Source organism: Tamandua tetradactyla, chromosome 23, assembly GCF_023851605.1.
Source record: "Tamandua tetradactyla isolate mTamTet1 chromosome 23, mTamTet1.pri, whole genome shotgun sequence".
In the NCBI taxonomy this organism is placed as follows: domain Eukaryota; kingdom Metazoa; phylum Chordata; class Mammalia; order Pilosa; family Myrmecophagidae; genus Tamandua; species Tamandua tetradactyla.
In genome coordinates this window covers 2,193,625-2,211,103 of record NC_135349.1, presented here as the reverse complement: position 1 = coordinate 2,211,103, position 17,479 = coordinate 2,193,625, and the positions used below count along the sequence as shown (strand labels likewise).

Genomic DNA, 17,479 nt, shown 5'->3' with positions numbered 1-17,479 from the left:
CAGCTTGGGAAACTTGCCTCTCTGAGACTCTCAGCCAGTCCGGGAAGGAGGGAGGGAGGGGTGCCGGCCGCCAGCCGCCGTGGCCCGGGGAAGCGTGCGCCACTTGGGGACCTCACCGCAGCGGAGTCTCGCAGCCAGTTGAGCCAGTCCAGACTGGGGTACGCTGTGTGTCCTGTCTCTGCCGTGGCCCCGGGAGCTGTTTTGCACTGTTTCTGGTCACCTAGTAGTTGCTCTGGAGGAGGAACTAAGACGCGCGTACCTTACTAAGCTGCCATCTTGGCCCTCGGGTAGATAAAGATTTTAACCAAAACAAGAATTCTGTGAACTTCTTGCCTTTACTATTTATAGTGTACTCAGATGTTTGCCATTCTGTTTCGTTAGAAAAAGAAGAATCTCTCTTGATATTCTCACAAGCAGTGCAGACAATCAAAGCTATAGGCTGAGCCCCCAGTCTTGGGGTTTGTTTGTATGAAACTTAACCCCACCAGGAATAGGTCAGGTCAAGCCTACTTAAGTTAGGCCTAAGAGTCACCCCCAAGAGAGCCTCTTTTGTTGCTCAGATGTGGCCTCTTTCTCTCAGCCAACACAACAAGCAAACTCACCACCCTCCCCTTGTCTACCTGGGACATGACTCCCAGGGGTGTAAACCTTCCTGGCAACGTGGGACAGAAATCCTAGAATGAGCTGAGACTCAGCATTAAGGGATTGAGAAAAGCTTCTCTAGCAAAAGGGGGAAGAGAGGAACAAGACAGAATAAAGTGTCAATGGCTGAGAGATTCCAAACAGAGTAGAGAGGTTATCCTGGAGGTTATTCTTATGCATTATATAGATATCACCTTGTTTGTCAAAATGTATTAGAGAGGCTGGAGGGAACTGCCTCAAAATGTAGAGCTGTGTTCCAGTAGCCAAGTTTCTTGAAAATGACTGTATAATGATAAAGCTTTCACAATGTGACTATGTGATTGTGAAAACCTTGTGTCCTTTTATCTACCTTATCAACAGACGAGTAAAACATATGGAATAAAGATGACTAATAGGGGAACAAATATTAAAATAAATTTAGAGTGAAATGCTAGTGATCAGTGAGGGGGAGGGGTGGGGGATATAATATGTGTGAATTTTTTTCTGTTTTCTTTTTATTTCTTTTTCTGAATAGATGCAAATGTTCCAAGAAATGATCATGATGATGAATATGCGACTATGTGATGATATTGTGAATTACTAATTATATATGTAGAATAGAATGATCAAAAATTACAAATGTTTGCGTTTGTTTGTTGGTGTTTGAAAAAAAGTTTTTAATTAATTAAAAAAAAAGAAGAATCTCACAGAACTGATTGGATCCCGTGACCCTGACCTGCACACCCTGGCATGTGAGGGTTTGTTACTTGTTTGTAGTACATGCAGGCTCTTTTCACTTGGAATGCTATTTAGTGTCTGTTTGTTATCACATTTCTTTAATATTCTCTGTACTTAACAGGAAAGCTTCATTTTCTCCAGTCCCCGTGTTTTGTGGGTTTTGGGTTTTTTGTATATATATACATAATATTTAATTAAATGTTGCATCGAAGACTTTTCCAAGGCTTACAGCCTGACACTTGGAAGAATAGAAGAGAAAAAAGTTGTTCCATATATGGCCTCTGGAGGTGATTTCGTAAGTCTCCAGTCTGGGGCTTGTGAGCTCTGAAATGTAGCTTGAGTTTTCACATTCCAGTTTAGGAGAGCGGAGGAAATGTGAACTGATGCTAAGTTCCTTTTATATTTAGTTAGTTAGTTTCCGGAATACCTTTTCTAGGCCACTGAAGAAAACCAATGGGGATCATTTGTTTTTTCCATGTACTTCCTAAATCTAGAGTTCTTATAAATCCGTCTATTTCCTGAAAACTTGACTGTGGCTTTCCCACTGTTTCATTAAATTAGATTTGTCAGAAATAGACCCACGTCACCCATCTCGGACTAGCTCCTGCCTGAGCCTGGGCAGCCTGGAACCTGCTGCCTCCCCGCTGACCCGTGGGGTGGGGTCGATTTGCTCGGCCGAGCCCCCCGCTGCCTCTCCTGTTGCCAACTCAGGGACCCCCTCGGAGGAGCCCTCGGAGGAGCCTCAGACCGTCTTCCCGGTGCATTCCCTCCGTCCCTTCAGGCCGTCCTGCCCACCACCGGGTCTAGAAGGAGCGCGCGGACCTCGTCATGCTGCTTCTCCAGAACCTCCCGTTGTCCCCCTCTCCTTACAGAATAAATTCCAAGTGTCTGAGCTACCTGTCGTCTTTAACCTGCCTTCTCTGCCAGTTGCTTCTCCTCTGATGATGGCATTTATTTCTGGACTTCACATCCGATGCGGTGGAATGGCGCACGCTGGCCGTCTGTTGGGTTTCTCCCTGACACCTGGTGGTCTTCTTTGCGGGAGGCGCATTCTCAGCCTGGTAGCCAGTAGTATCGTGCCGTGGCTCCCCAGAGAAGGGGCAGAGTGTGGGGTGGCCGGTCCCCCAGGGCCTGCCTCTGCCCCTGCGCCCCATGTTGTGAGCTGCAGAAAGGGCCAGGGCCACTGGCTCCGAGGCCGCCATCTCAGGACGGAGCAATGGCAGCTCTGGCTCCTGGTCTGTCTGCTGGCGGCTTCCCTTTTTGCCCTTCCTCTGACCTTTAAATGAGAAGATCTGAACTTCAGTTTTAGAAACTGAGAGGAGCTATTTGTCTTTGCTTGCTGGATTCATTAATTTACAGAAATGTATCCTGTTTACATTGCTGGCTCCATTTCTTTTATTTGGATGTTAGCCAGAGGGGAACAGCTCAAGCTCAGCCTAGTGGGTTTTAAAAAACAGCTTTCTGAGTATATAGGCTCTGTTTGCTTGGGCAGAACTATCCAAAACCTTACAACTTTTTAAAATGCAACTTTTCATTCTATAGAAAAAGCTAATTTTATTTACTAGCATTTTTTGTCTTTCTTAGCTTTAGTATTTATTGTAGGAAAATTTCAGCAGGGAATAACTAAAAAGATTTTGTTTGAGAAGGGGCTAAACTAACAACATATATTTTAAAATGAGATAACAAGATTTGTAATTCTTGGTCTTTGTCCAATAAAACTGAAGGAAAAAAAATATTAAAAGCCAAATCTACATCCCCAGCAGACAGGGAATCTGGTCTTTAATGAAAAGTTTTGTTAGATTTATAAATTATCTTAAAAATGTATTTTTTAAACAGTTTGAAGTGTTGCATTGTATTAAGATGAAGCAATCAAACTATTTGAAACATTAACTGTTTATTTTTGGTGACTGAATAAAATGTACGATTATTGAAAAAAGTTAACACTTCAGTTGCACAGCCACTGAAAGGATGTTCGTTATATTCATTAAAGAGACTTAAGTAAATTATCTTCTGCCTTAACTTGTTTTTTTTCTGTCTTTTTCTTTTGAGTGTATTTGAGTTTTAGGATTCACTTTTGGGTTTTAGAAAATTAGTTTTTTGTGGAAAACGATAGGGGTTTTGTTATTTTAGCCTGCCTAATGCATCAGTACAGGTATTTTACTTTTTACACATTGGCAAGTCTGCGTGAGGGTGGTGAGATGTGTAACTCTTCGTTATGCACAAAGGCAGTAAACATGATGTTGCTGAAAATCCTAAGGTCCCTAGAGAGTTTACAGCTCTTAAAAAAAAAATTAAGCCAGCTCAGATTTTAAGCAGATGTCCCAAAGAAGAAAATTTCCCTAGAATTCAGTTTTGGATAGTTGGCAGTGAGGAGTTTTTGAATAGAATAATTTAAAGAGGGAAAGAGACTTTTCTTTCTTGATACCTTTTTCCTTCAAATGAAGTGAAAAAGAAACAGTTATAATTCAGAGTTCATCAGTGGTTATACCAACTTTCTTGAATTGAAACAGAGAAATGAGAAGTCTGCTCTTCATGTTTGGGTGAAGTTAATTTGTACCAGTTTCAGCTTGTTTGAGTGGTGTGCTGGTTTGAAATTATCTTGTACCCCAGAAAAGACAAATTCTTTAATCCTCGTTCAGTATTGCTGGGTGGGATCTTTTTTATTGTTTCCATGGAGATATGCCTCCACCCACTCAAGGTGGGATTGCCTACTTGAGCCCTTTAAGAGGGAACCATGTTGGAAAAAGCATTAGTGCACACAGAGCCCACACACCGGAGACCTTTGGAGATGCAGAAGGAAAACACCCCTTGGAAAAGCCTTATGAAATAAGAGGCCAGGAGAGAAAGCTAGCAGACAGCGCCATATGCCTTCGTAGCTGAGAGAGAAGCCCCAAACTTCATCAGCCCTTACTTTGTAGTTAAGGTGTCTGTTTCTGGATGCCTTCGTTTGGTCATTTCTATAGTCTTAGAACCATAAACTCACAACTTAATAAATTCCCTTTTTAAAAGCCATCCTGTTTCTGGTATATTGCATTCCAGCAGCTTTAACAAACTAAAACAGGCGGCAACACACATTGCTTTCGGAAGACCAGCTTTAATTAAAAAAAAAAAAAAAAAGCCAAACTTGTGTCCGTCCCCATAAGAAGGGAAGGTCTGGTTTGCTCAGTGTTGAAAACTAGTCTTGGTTAGTGATCTTTCAGCTTCTAAGTCCACTTGGGTTCCCTGCCACCATCTCTAATACATAAAAATGAAACTCCCAAGGGATTACAGGCTCAATTTAACTTGTGAGTAGGCTGTAAAAATAGCAGCTGAAAAAGCTCTCTTGTGGGTCAGATCAGGTTCGCTGTATTTGAATTGTGAGAGCAGGGCCATCAACAACCTGACCAAGGCGGCAGGTGGAGGCTGAAATCCTGCCCAGGAGCCATTCTCTAGGCTTGTGGCTGCATCTGCCTGGACAAAGGGAGGCTCTTTCTCATTCGCCCAAAGTTGCCACGACCCTTTGCCAGAAAAGTACAATCCGAGAATCTCACCATAGATAGCCTTCTATGAGCAGAGTGTTTCGGATGTGTATAATGTGGAAAGTATGACACCTGTTTGTTTCCCTGAGTTCTTGTACTTTTTAGACTTCCTTTGGGGAAAGTAGGAGTTGGCTTGGTGTAGTCAAAGAAAGTGGGGAGATGGAAAGCACTGAGGCAGAAGTGTGGGCAGGGAGAATAGAGAGGACGGAAAGCTGAGGATTCCTGTGAATCCAGATGATTCGGAGCATCATTTCCCTGCATAGGTTCTAACCCACTGTTTCTACTTGTTGAATTCTCTCTCACTTCCAAAAGCTCAGCTTGAGACCCCTCCTGTGAAGAGCTCCTGAGCCCCCCCTTTTCCTCCGGTAACCCTCTAGTTCCTGCTCCAGATTGCCACGATTAACTGTTTTTAACTTTTATTTTGAAATGTTTGTAGATTCATAGGAAATTGCAGAGACATTACAAAGTGATTATCAGCCAGTTTTTCTCCAGGGTTACATTTTACATAACTATAACAATATAAAAACTAGGAGCAGACATCCGTTCCAATGCATGTGTGCAGTTCTGGGCCGTTTGATCACCTCTGTAGATCTAGCACCCACCCCCGCCGGCCAGGCACAGCACCCCACCACAGAGGGCTCCCAGGCTTCCCTTTCTCATCACGTCGCCCCTTTCTCCACCATCCCTACCTAACCCCTGGCAACCGCTCACTTATTTTCCATCTCTGCAGTTTTATCGTTTCCAGAATGTTATATAAGTGGACGCATGCAGTGCGTGACCTTTTGAGACTGGCTTTTCTCACGTGGTGCCGTGCTCCTGGGATCCGTCCAAGTGGTGGCATTTGCATCCCCATGAGCAGAAGTTCATGTTGGGCGTCTACCAGCTTTTCTACTTCTGTGTCCCAGTGTAGACTAAGAATTCTGCTGTGAACAGTCTTGTATAGGTTTCTGTGTGAACATAAATTTTCATTTCTGTGGAATAAATGTCCAAAAGAATAATGGTATATGTTTAGTATTTTTAAAGAAACTGTCAAACTGTTTTCCAGAGTGGCTGTACCATTTCTAAATTCCCGCCAGCAGAATATGAAAGATGGATTTTCTCCGTATCCTTGCCAGCATTGTTTTTATCACTTTTTTTTTTTATTTTGGCTGTTCTATTAGGTGTGTGATGATTTTTCACTGGGGTCTTAATGACTAGTGAGATTGAACATCGTTTCATGTGCTTAATTGCCATCTCTGTAGCTTCTTTGTGAAATATACTGCATGTCGTTTGCCCTTTTTCTACTTGAATTGTTTTTTATTGTTGAGTTTTGAGAGTTCTTAGTTTTTCTCCCCTTTGTCAGTTATGTGGTTTGCAAATATTTTCTCTCAGTCTGTAAGTTGTCTTTTCATCCATGTAAGAGGGTGTTTTGCAAAAGTTTTGAATTTTGATGAAGTCCAATGTATTTGATATTCTTCTTTTATGGATTTGATGTCAAGTCTAAGAATTCTTCACCAAGCCCCAGACCCCAAAGATTTTCTCCTATGCTTTAGTTTTACATTTTTTAGTTAGTTTTTATATAAGGTTTAGGGCAAGGTTCCCTTTAATATATGGCTGGTTTTTTGTTGAAAAGATACCTGTCTAGTTTGCTAGCTGCTGGAATGCAATATACCAGAAACAAAATGGCCTTTAAAAAGTGGAGTTTATTTAATAAGTTGCTAGTTTACAGTTCTAAGGCCGAGAAAATGTCCCAATTACAACAAGTCTAGAAATGTCCAATCTGAGGCATCCAGGGAAAGATGCCTTGGTTCAAGAAGGCTGATGAAGTTCAAGGTTTCTCTCTCAGCTGGAAGGGCACATGGCTAACATGGCATCATCTGCTAACTTTCTCTCCTGGCTTCCTGCTTCATGAAGCTCCCCAGGAGGCTTTTTCCTTCTTCATCTCCAAAGGCTGCTGGCAAGTGGACTCTGCTTCGTGGTCCTGCCACATTCTCTGCTCTCTGCGAATCTCTCACATTCTCCAAATGTTTCCTCTTTTATAGGATTCCAGTAAACTAATCAAGACCCCCCCAAATGGGTGGAGAGACATCTCCCCTAATCCAGTGTAACAACCAGTCTAGATTGAGTCACATCTCCAGGGAGAGGATCTAGTTACAGATTCAAACATACAGTATTGAATAGGGATTATTCTGCCTTTACGAAATGGGATTTTGATTGAAACAGGGGTTTTCTAGGGGACATACATCCTTTCAAACGAGCACAGTACCCTTCCTCTATTTAATTGCTTTTGCATCTTTACAAAAATCATTTTGGCAGTTCTTGTGTAGGGCTGTCTCTGGGTTCTCTGTTTTGTTCCATTGGCCTATGTTTTTACCTCTTTCCCAGTACCACACAGTCTCAGTTACTATACTGTCTATGTCGTAAAGTTAATAGAGTGGTTCCTCTTACTTAATTCTTTTTCAAGATGTTTTAGCTACTCTAGAACAGCCATATCTCTATTTAAAAAAAAATGTTGCTAGGATTTTTATAGGACTTGTGTCAAAATTGTCTATTTAGGGAGAATTGGTATCTTTACTAAGTTTACTTTTCCAATCCATGAACACCGTATACCTCTCCATTTATTTAGATTTTCTTTGATTTTTTTCATCATGCACGTCCTGTACATGTTTTACTGGTTTTACATCTAAGGGCTTCTTTTTTTGTTTGTGTGTGTGTGTGTTTGTTTTTAGTGATTGTTAATGGTATTGTATTCTTTATTTGTTTCCACTAGTTCATTATTGGTATATAGGATGACATTGATTTTTGCATGTTGAATTTATATCCTGTAACCTTGCTGAATTCACTTATTTGTTCTAGGAAATTTGAGGGTAGATTCCTTAGGACTCCCATGTAGATTATCATGTCATCTGCAAATAGGGAGAGTTTTTTTTCTCTTTCCTATCTGTATGCCTTTTATTTCTTGTTCTTGCCTTATCACATTGCTAGAATTTCCAGCACTGTGTTGAATGGCAATGGTGAGCACAGACATCCTTGCCTTGTTCCTGATCTTAGAGGGAAAACATTGTCTTTCACCATTAATCATGCTAGCTCTAGAGTTTTGTAGATGTTCTTTATCAAATTGAGGACTGTTTCTAGTTTTCTGAGAGTTTTTATCATGAATAAGTGTGTTTTTAACCCATATGTTGTCTCCCTAGCCAAGTTCTAAGTTTCTAGATGTCAGATGCTGCGGCATCATGAACATTTGTTTTCCCCATAGTGCCTGGCTCAGTGCTTTGTGCAGAATAAGTATTGAGTAATTGTTTGTAGATTGATAGAGCTGGAGCATGGCCACCCATGGCAGATTAGATTGGGACCTTGAGGAGAGAAGTCGGGGGCTCTAACCAGACATTCCTGTCCAGCCAAGTGTGGGAGCTCTCTCTTGTTGCTACTGTTTCTGGTCACCAACTCCCTTCACCTCACAGGATCCAGGCAGAAGCTAACATTTTGGCATGAAACTGGTGCTATACTGGAGGCAGAATTGATTCATTTACTTTACCCCGGATGTTGGAAATGAAACTTTAGGATAAGTGCCAACTAAAACCATTGGTGTGTGAATTGTACAGTAGGTGAATTATGTTGTAGGAAAGCTGTTTTGTTTTGTCTTGGTTTGTTTTTTGGGTAAGTTAAGCACCGGTTAGTCAGGGATGGCGCTGGTCATCTCTTTGCTGGAGGGCAGGGGGCTCTCAATCTGCTCCAGAACCCCCCCCCCAGCCTGCTCCCAGGCAGGGAAGGCACCCAGGTGGAAAGCCACATGCACTGCACCACCTGCACCACCTTCAGAAGGCTGCTCCTGCCCTCCTCACCCCAGTCTTGATGGTGGCAAGGGAATATCCGGTGTGTCCCTCAGAACACAGACTCTGGCTTAGATACTGCATAGCCACTTTTGAAGTACCAGTCTGAGGATAATCACAGGGACAGGATTTTCTGTAGTCTGGAGTATTTTCCATAGCCTGGATGCTTTCCCTAATACTATTTTAGTTTAGGCTCTTTCTCCATTCCCTTGACCCTGACTATGATGTGAAAAACAAAGAGAGAGAGTATAAAATACTAGCTTTATTTTTAACAGTGAGGAAATGAGCAGAAGAATGAAAAATAGTTTCCCATCATCACAGACAATGGAAGCATTAAATCTAGAACATGATTCCCCTGGCTCCTATTTCAGTGAACAGGCTGCTTAGCAGGGGTCATGTTTCAGTCTCTTTGTGTTTCACCTGCTGCTGATTTCATGTGTTTGCATGTTCTGTCTGTTGTAAATTGGAACAAGGCATCGTGAGCTGTGGTGTTGAAGCTTCCAGGTATCAGTGATAATGGTAGTAGAGAAGTTGCTGTTCAGACGTTGTCTTCCCTGTAGACTCACAGTGTTCATTCCCAGTGTTTGCTCAGCTTCCCCCATCCCATTGTTTCCTCTCCTGTAGCTTTTCAAATGAACAAACCTATCTGTGTGATATGTATAACATCTATTTTGATAGGTATGTCCTAGGAGCTAAGATATTCATGCTATTGGCAAATCAAATCAACAGACAACTATCTGGTTGATAGCTTGTGAATTTATGCTTTTTGACACTGAGTTCTCCTGTTGAGATTTTCCTATGTCTGGAGCACAATTAAATGTTTTCTTATTTCTTTTATTTCCTAGGGCTCCAGAGTTCTTGTTGATGCACGAGACAAGCTTGGTATTCCTTGGCAGTATTCTGAAAATGAAAAGCACGGGATGTTCTTAATGGCCTTTGAGAACAAAGCAGGGCTGCCTGTGGAGCCCGCCACCTTCCAGCTGTACGTACCTGCTCTGAGTGCCCTCTGGAGGGATTCTGGCATCAGGGAGGCATTCAGCCGGAGGAGTGAGTTCCAGCTGGTGAGTGAGCCCTCTTTCTGGCCTGCCTGGTTGCTTTTTACTTGACTTGTTTTGGCCTTTGGTAGAATTCCTTTAAAACAACAAGCAGGCTGTAAATTGCTGTAAATCCTAATGATCAACAAAAACACCTGATGGAGGCAAATTACGCTATGTAAAGGTTCATGAGGGAGCAAGATTAATTCACTCCGGGTAAATAAATGTGTTTGTTCAAGGAGTAAAATGGATTCTTGAAATATTAAAGATTGGTGGAATTCAAGGAAATAAAATTCTTTAGATCTTATTTATAATAGGTAATTAAGGTCCCTTAAAACAACTTTCCAGCTTATAATGTAAGGATGCTAACAGCTCATTAATGTTTTCAAATCCGTTCCTTGATAAGTTCATCTGATCCCTTCCAAGTTATTTCCTTTGGCTTCTTTCCTTTCATTTTAAGGTCTGAAAGTTGCAAAAAAAGCTATCGTAGGGTATGAGCCTGTATGTGGGAAATTTGGGGTGTTTTGCCTGTTTGCTTTTTTTTTTAATTACCTTCAATATTAACTGAATTTAATAGTGCATGTCTGTCACTCAAACAGACGTGCAGAACTGGTATTAAAGCCCACCCAGAGTGTGTGGAGATACACGGACTCACACTTGTGTTTGCCTGAGTAACTGGGATCCTTTGCTTTTATAGGGTCTGGACTCGTACCAGTTTCAGATTTTGCAGTAATGGTATCATACTGTATGTGCTCTCCTTTGACTTGTTTTTTCCATTCCACACTATGAGGTTTATTCATGTGATGTTTGTGGCCGTGGCACTTTCATTTTCATTGACGTACCGTATTCTGTTGTGCGGATTTTCGCCGACTCACGTCTCATCGCATTGATGTGCTTCAGAATGGCCACCCATGTTCTGCCGTTGCACGCAGAGTTCTGCAGTCTCTCCCGGCTGTGTCCGGGGGGCCTGTCAGGGACTTCTCTCGGGGAAGAATTCTTAGGTCTTGAGAGCATGAATATCTTCAGGTGTGCAAGATGTTGCCAAATGACTTCCCAAGCGGCTCTGCTAATTACTCTCATACCAGTAGAAGAGAGTTCCTGTTGCCTGCTTATTTTTTTATTTGCCGATATTTAATATCATCAGACTTGAAAACTGTCATTGCATCTCACTTGGCTTAATTGAGATTTCCCTGATTATGTTTATTCTTCTGCCACAGCCCCTTTGCAACCTTCCTTGCCTCTCAGCCGGTGAGCTAGGCAAGTGGGTAACTACCCACTTGCAATGGCAAGTGGGTAACTTGCCATTGATGCCAAGCTGGGGGCAAGGCAGTGGGGGCAAAGCTGAGTTCTTCTAAGTTAGTCTAACTCTCCCTAGTTGAATAAGGGGGAAATTTTAATAGCATACAATATGATGTTCTATGAAATATTCTGTGGGTTAATGGAGACAAATCAGAACTGGGTATTCAGTTTTGTGTGTCTGCTTTTCCATTTTGTGGAGTTCATTCCTTCAGTAGGTGCTGGGCGTCTCCACTATGCGCCAGGCACTCTGCTCAGAGCTGGGTGAAGTGGCAGGGAGCAGACAGACAACAGCCCTTCCCCTCGTGCAGTTTACTTTCCAGTAGAGCAGCTAGACAATAAACACACGGTGTGTGTGTTATGTGTGGTAGAGGAAGGTAAAGCAGGGAACTGGGCAAGAGAGAATGTGGGGAGAAGGGCCCTGGGGATTGGATGAGGCGGGCAGGAAAGGTCTCTTTCGCAGGCTGGGTCTCCCCCTGCACGTGTTGACTCCTTCTTTCCTAATGATGGAGTTTTCACTGTGAACATGGCCACAGAGCCAAAGACTCATTTCTGCTCTGGCTCGTGGTTGGGTGAAGACAGGACGAGTTCTGGGTCTCGTTCTTGCTGGCCGAGCAGCGTCCAGGGCGGTCAGCTCGAAGCCACAAGCCAGGGTGGCCCACTGAGCCTGTGGACGGCCCCAGCCTGCCCTTAGTGTTAAATCCCGGGTGTGGAGGGTGGGGTAGGAGGGAAGAGTGCTGCAGCCAGAGGGAAGGGAAGGCCCTGGGATGGGAGTGTGGTTCCGTGTTCCGGAGCATGGCCCAGAGGCCGGGAGGAGACTATGCCGCGGGGGCTGGAGGGAGAGGGGCTGGGGGCGGCGGGGGCCGGGCCTGGGCAGAGACGTCGTCGGAGTTGATTCACACTGCAGGGGCTCACCGAGGCCATCGCAGTAATGCAGGTGACAGATGGTGGTGGCTCAAATCAGGGCCCGGCCACAGAAACGGTGCAAGGTGGTCCGGCTCTGGGCTATGTCAGCGCTACAGAGAAATTAGAAGGTGCTTGTCCAACTTCCCCGCCACTCTAAGGATCCCTCTGCCTTGGCCCTGATGATACTGATGCTTAGCCCCCACCCCGTTTTGTTTGTTGGCTTGGCTTGTTTTTAAATTTGGAGCATTTGGCAGAGAGTCCCTCTGTTTCTCTTTGTGGGCATCCCCAGGTGCGCCTGTGAGTCTGGCAGCCACCGCGGAGCGTGTGGAGGGGCAGTGGCACCCACATGCCAGCCCTTCCCAGTCTGTCTGTCTGTCTGTCTGACCTCCCTGGGTCCTTGCTCTCTGCCAGGAACCACATTTGAGACCACGTGTCCCCATCTTTCTGTGAAGATTGATTACTTTTCATTTCTTAAGATCCATGTGTTGGGTTAGGACTCTTGGGAAAAAAGGTCTTGGGCAGGCCGGGGGTTTGTACAGCGACATTGGGACCCCCAGGTGGAGCGTGAGCCCCGCGTGTCCCAGGGCGCCTGGTGTGCTCTCGGTGCTCCGCCAGCAGTGCGATTGGAAGCCACCACGAGCTCTGTTCTGTCTGCTGTGGGAGAGAGTGCCGTTCCCAGTGCCTTCAGCCATACTGATTTCATTAATCCCGTTAAATTTTTGCCAATCTAAGTAAAAACTCCCATGATTATTAGTGAGTATAATTCTTGTCAGGTGTTTATCAGGCATTTATGTCGATTCTCTTGTAAATTGGCTGTTGACTTCCTTTGTTTGTTTCTGTTGGGACCAAGTTTCCCCTCTCTTACCAGTCTATTACCAGGTGCTTATTTTTCTAACTCTGCTTTTAATTTTTTAACTTTTTAATTTGAAATAATTATAGGTTGACAGGAAGTTGCAAAGCTAGTACAGAGAGGTCCCTGAAATCTTCACCCCGTCCCCCCAACGGCATCTTAGGTGAGAAGAGTGTGAGGTGACAGCCAGAAGTGGGCGTGGGCGTCACCCTCTGCCACCTGAGCACGGCAAGAGGCTCACCTTCAGGGGCAGAGCCCCGCTACGGAGACTCCCCTGCTACCCCTCTGTGTCCCACCACCCTCTCCGCAGTCACCCCACGTCCTGGCAACCACTGATCTGTTCTCCGTCTTTAAAATGTTGTCATTTACAGAGTTTCGTAGAGATGGAACCATGTAGCATACGACATTTTGAGGTTGACTTTTTTCGCTCATCTTAATGCCCTGATGTCCATCGGGGCTGCTGCATGGATCAGCTGTTTGCTTGCTTGGTGCTGAGTGTTGTCCACGCTTCCGGTGGACCTGTGTATTTATGTAGCTCAGCTTCGTTCTTTCTCTGTACCAGCTCTCCATACATAGACAGACAGACATGTATATGTTTATGAAGAATACGTGATTTCTTAATCCCGTAAGATAGATCGGAGATGTCCAAAATTAGTGAATAGTTTCTAGAGATAATGGAGTTACATTTCAGACACTAAAAGATTTTAAATACATTTTTAGTTTTAGTTTTGTATTGTGTATTTGTGTGTTTTTAACCTTACAAACTATATTAACCCATGATGAGATTCATGGTGGAAAATTTCAACGTTATTAAAATTTATGTTAGTCAGAGGGACTCAAATTAAATCTTCCTACTGATACTGAGACAATTTGAAGCTGGGGAATTCAGGAAATTGGCCTGAAGTGATAAAGCTAATGAATGGCTAACCTAGATTAGAATGCAAAGCGCTTCTGGGGGTGTCACTTGCGTGGGTCCTGGCCTCAAGGCTGGAGTGGGGAAGGACCCCTAGTTTTTCCACTGGGGTTGGGGGGCTCTTGCTCGAAGACCCAGAAGCAAAAAGTGGAGGTTTTTTGCTCTTCTTGGATTACTTGCTGGTGAGAAATTCTTGGCCTTTCCCCTTCGTTTGGTTAGTGGAGAAGGTATTATGTGCGTGTAACCTCCGAAAAGTCCACTCCCTTTGGTAGAAGCTTTATGCATTTTAACATAGATCCTATGGACATTATGACAATGTAACTTTACCTCAGGAGGCTTTGTTAGCTGGTGACAGGATGACACAAGAGGCTATGTGCTATCTTATACAGTAGAATTAATAATGAATTATTTAGCCTGATAACAAGTCCTGAAATTCTAAAAGAAAATAGTAGATTTAACTATGTAGACATTTGAACTTTTGTATGGCACAGACAACATAAAGAAAGTTAAAAGGCAAGTGACAAATTAGAAAAAAATTGCAACTTTTTTAAAAAAGTGTTTTTAAAAAAGGTAAAATACGTGCAGCCTACACAAGAGTGCTCTTACAATTCAATAAATGAGGAACCTATCCCAAGAGAAAAGAAATGAGATTGCCAAGTTTACATGTAATCATGGAAATACAGATTAAAAGCAATAAGAAAATAACTTTTTGCCGGTTGGATGGTGCTTATGAGGCACAGTGCCAAGGCTGTTGGGCCTAGGGGAACATTCCTGCAAGCAGGTCTGGTAGGAGGGGGGTGGTAGGAGGGGGGATCGTGCAGCCCCTCAGCTTGGGTCCAGGCGCAGTGTGTATCCTGTGCTAATTCATCTTCCGGAGAATTTATCCTAAAGCAGTAACTGTAAGATTTCTGGCTCCTAGCTATACTGGGCTAGTTATCCAGGCAAAGTACTTTGCTGAAACTCATTTTAAATGTTAGGTACAATGTTAAAAACAACTTTACAAAAGCATCCAAGAGCTGGCAAAATTATATAGAATCACCAGGCCAAACTCTAAGGGGGAATGAGACGCTTGAGAGGTAACTAGCCCTCCCAGCTGCTTTTTCCCTGAGACATTTGGTAAGCTAAACTATGAAACCGAGCCATGGTTTTTGACAGATATTTTGGGCTTTGAAAAAAAGGAGAGATTGGCAAGGCTGGGAGAGCAAGAGCCGGTCAATGCCAGTGAGTGTGGAGTGAGCCCCACCGAACGAGAGGGGTCCAGGGCTCACCTGGCCACTTCTCCGTGTTACTGGAGCCTCCGCTCCCTGACTGTGGAAGGAAACAGTAATGCCTCCTTTTAGGTTGATCGTGACGGTCAGGAATGATGAGATATGAAAATATCTAGCTCCATGCTTGGCAGGTAGTATTGCCTGATCAGCTGGTTAGCTGGTTTATAGTTTCTGTAGTGCGCTACGCTTGGCTACGAGCTTTAGAAGGAAGGATCTTTCCCTTTCGTCTTCTTCAGAGCCGACGTGTAAATGCCCAAGGTGGGTTCCTCATATTATATAACCTACGGGAAGTGACAGCCTTCAGCTCGAACTCTGCGTCTGTGGGGAGTTGTCGGTCTGGGTGTCATGGAGGAATTTAGATTTTTCCCGTGGCTGGGTTTCTAGTAAAAGAAAAATGCTCAAAGGAAGTGGGGAGGGAAATGCACATTGATAAGTTGATAAAATCCATAAGAGGAGATCAGATTTCTGGAAAACTGAGTTGATGCTAATTGAGGAGTCATCTGGAAAAAACAAGGACTGCCCTATTCTGGCTATTCTAGGAAAGCTTTTCTTTTATTAACTTGTTCTGCCCTTTGTCCTTTTCTTTTCTTTTTGTTGAAGTCATCTCTTACTAAAACTTCCTAGCAGGCCAGAGTTGACGATTGAGTCTGTGTGCCCGGTGAGCCTCTGGCAGAGTTCCGGCTCCGGGCTGCCCCTTGGCCAGCGTGTCTGCACTCCTTCCCTGAGCGCGTCCTCAGGGGTGCGCGTGCAGTTGTACTTTACCCTGTAATAAATAGGTCAGGAGATTGGAAGGGGCCCTCATCTTCTGACGTTTGAAAAATATCTTTGCTGGGATCACCAGGAGGACCTCAGAAGTTTTGATCAGCACTTTCTCTTTCCTTGCTTGTAAGTTCAGAAATAAATAGAAATATAGAAGGTGAAGGTATAGAAATAAATCCTCATTGTTATTTATGATCCTTTCTTTTTTGTTGTTGTTTTTATTTTAGTTTTTTTTTTAATTTGTGTTTTATTTTATTCATTTTTATGAGCTTTTCTGAGCCAAGTTTCCACAGCGGTGGTATTTTCCTCCCTGTCCTTCCCTGGCTCCATCTCCCACCTTTCCCAGAGGTAATTAACCAGCCTCCTTTTCTCTGCAGCTCACTCCAGTCCTCTGGGTTTCTTTATTTCTATAAGGAGAGGACAGACGCATTATGTTTTTGACTGTTTGGGTTTGCTAATGCTGCCAAAATGCAGTATACCAGAAATAGAATGACTTTTAAAAGGGGAATTTATTATGTTGCAAGTTTACAGTTATAAGGCCTTAAAAATGTCTGAACCAAGGCATCCAGAGAAAGATCTGTTGACTCGGGAAAGGGCATTGGGTCTGCCACCTGGGAAGACACATGGGGCATTTCCTAGCTTTCTGTCCGGGCTCTCATTTCAAAAGGCTTCCTCGGGGGCATTTTCCTTCTGCATCTGCAGAGACCCCTGTTTGGGTCAGCTCTCAAACCTTTTCCAAAATGGTTCCCTCACAAAGGACTCCAGTAGGCAGCCCCGTCTTGGAAAGGGTGGAGACAAATCTCCATGGAAACCTCCTAATCAAAAGCTCCACCCACAGTTTGGTGGGTCACATCTCCATGGAAACAACTTAATCAAAAGAACCCACTGAGCAGTATTGAATCAGGATTAAAGGACATGGTTTTTCTGGGGTACGCAGCAGTTTCAGACCAGCACAGCTATATTGCCAGATATTTTTAGATATTGAAATAAGTTTCTTTTTAATTAAAATGGAAGTTCCCTCCTTCCAAGAGTTTTGGACTCAGGGTACTAGATTGTATTAGAATTTTTATTTTAAAGGAGACCCCATAAGATTGTGGGCAAAGTAGGAAGCTTCACAGATCAGTCCGACCACCAGAACATCTGCAGAACTGGTAGGTACCATTGGAATCAGCTACTTTGGGACACCGTGCAGCATCCAGGCACGAGCTGGAAGAAGCTGGCAGACTGCAAAGTCGACATTGATGCCTCTCACCCCATGTGCTGTCTCCAGCCCCCAGCCTCGCAGCGGCAGCAGTGAGTTCTGCACCCCGGCTCCTGACGCAGAAGTGGGCTGTGATGGCCTGGCCCCCCAAAGACTGGGGGGTTGTGGTCATCACTGCTTTGCATCAGCATCTTCAGATCCCTGATGGGCCAGTTCTAAGGTAACCATTACTCCCTCCCCCTACGCTATGGACACATTCCATTCCCCATTTGGAAGCAAAAATAATTTGGCGAGGTCTACTAATTGATGGTTGTAGCTCTCAACAACAACAAAAACACCTTTGGGATCCCAAAAAACTGGAAGAACTAGATTTCTAGAGTTTCAGTAACTTAATCCTCAGAATGTCCAGTTCTCAACGAAAAACTACAAAATGTATACACAAAAAAAGCAAACAAAAGGAAATCAGGCCCATTTGCAGGGAAAAAAGAATTCCCCAGAAGCCATTCCTGAGGAAGCTCATACATTGGAAATGTTAGACAAAGACTTTCAATCAGCCATCTTAAATA

At 43.7% G+C, this 17,479-nt stretch overlaps 1 protein-coding gene across 1 annotated transcript in view; it reads left to right on the top strand.

Annotated features, from left to right (window-relative positions):
- GNA12 (G protein subunit alpha 12) overlaps positions 1-17,479 on the top strand; it is a 116,754-nt gene that overhangs the window by 47,717 nt on the left and 51,558 nt on the right. Inside the window, exon 2 of the mRNA XM_077140473.1 lies at positions 9,532-9,747. Within this exon, the coding sequence (XP_076996588.1) occupies positions 9,532-9,747 (216 nt within the window). The remainder of the gene's footprint in view (positions 1-9,531; positions 9,748-17,479) is intronic.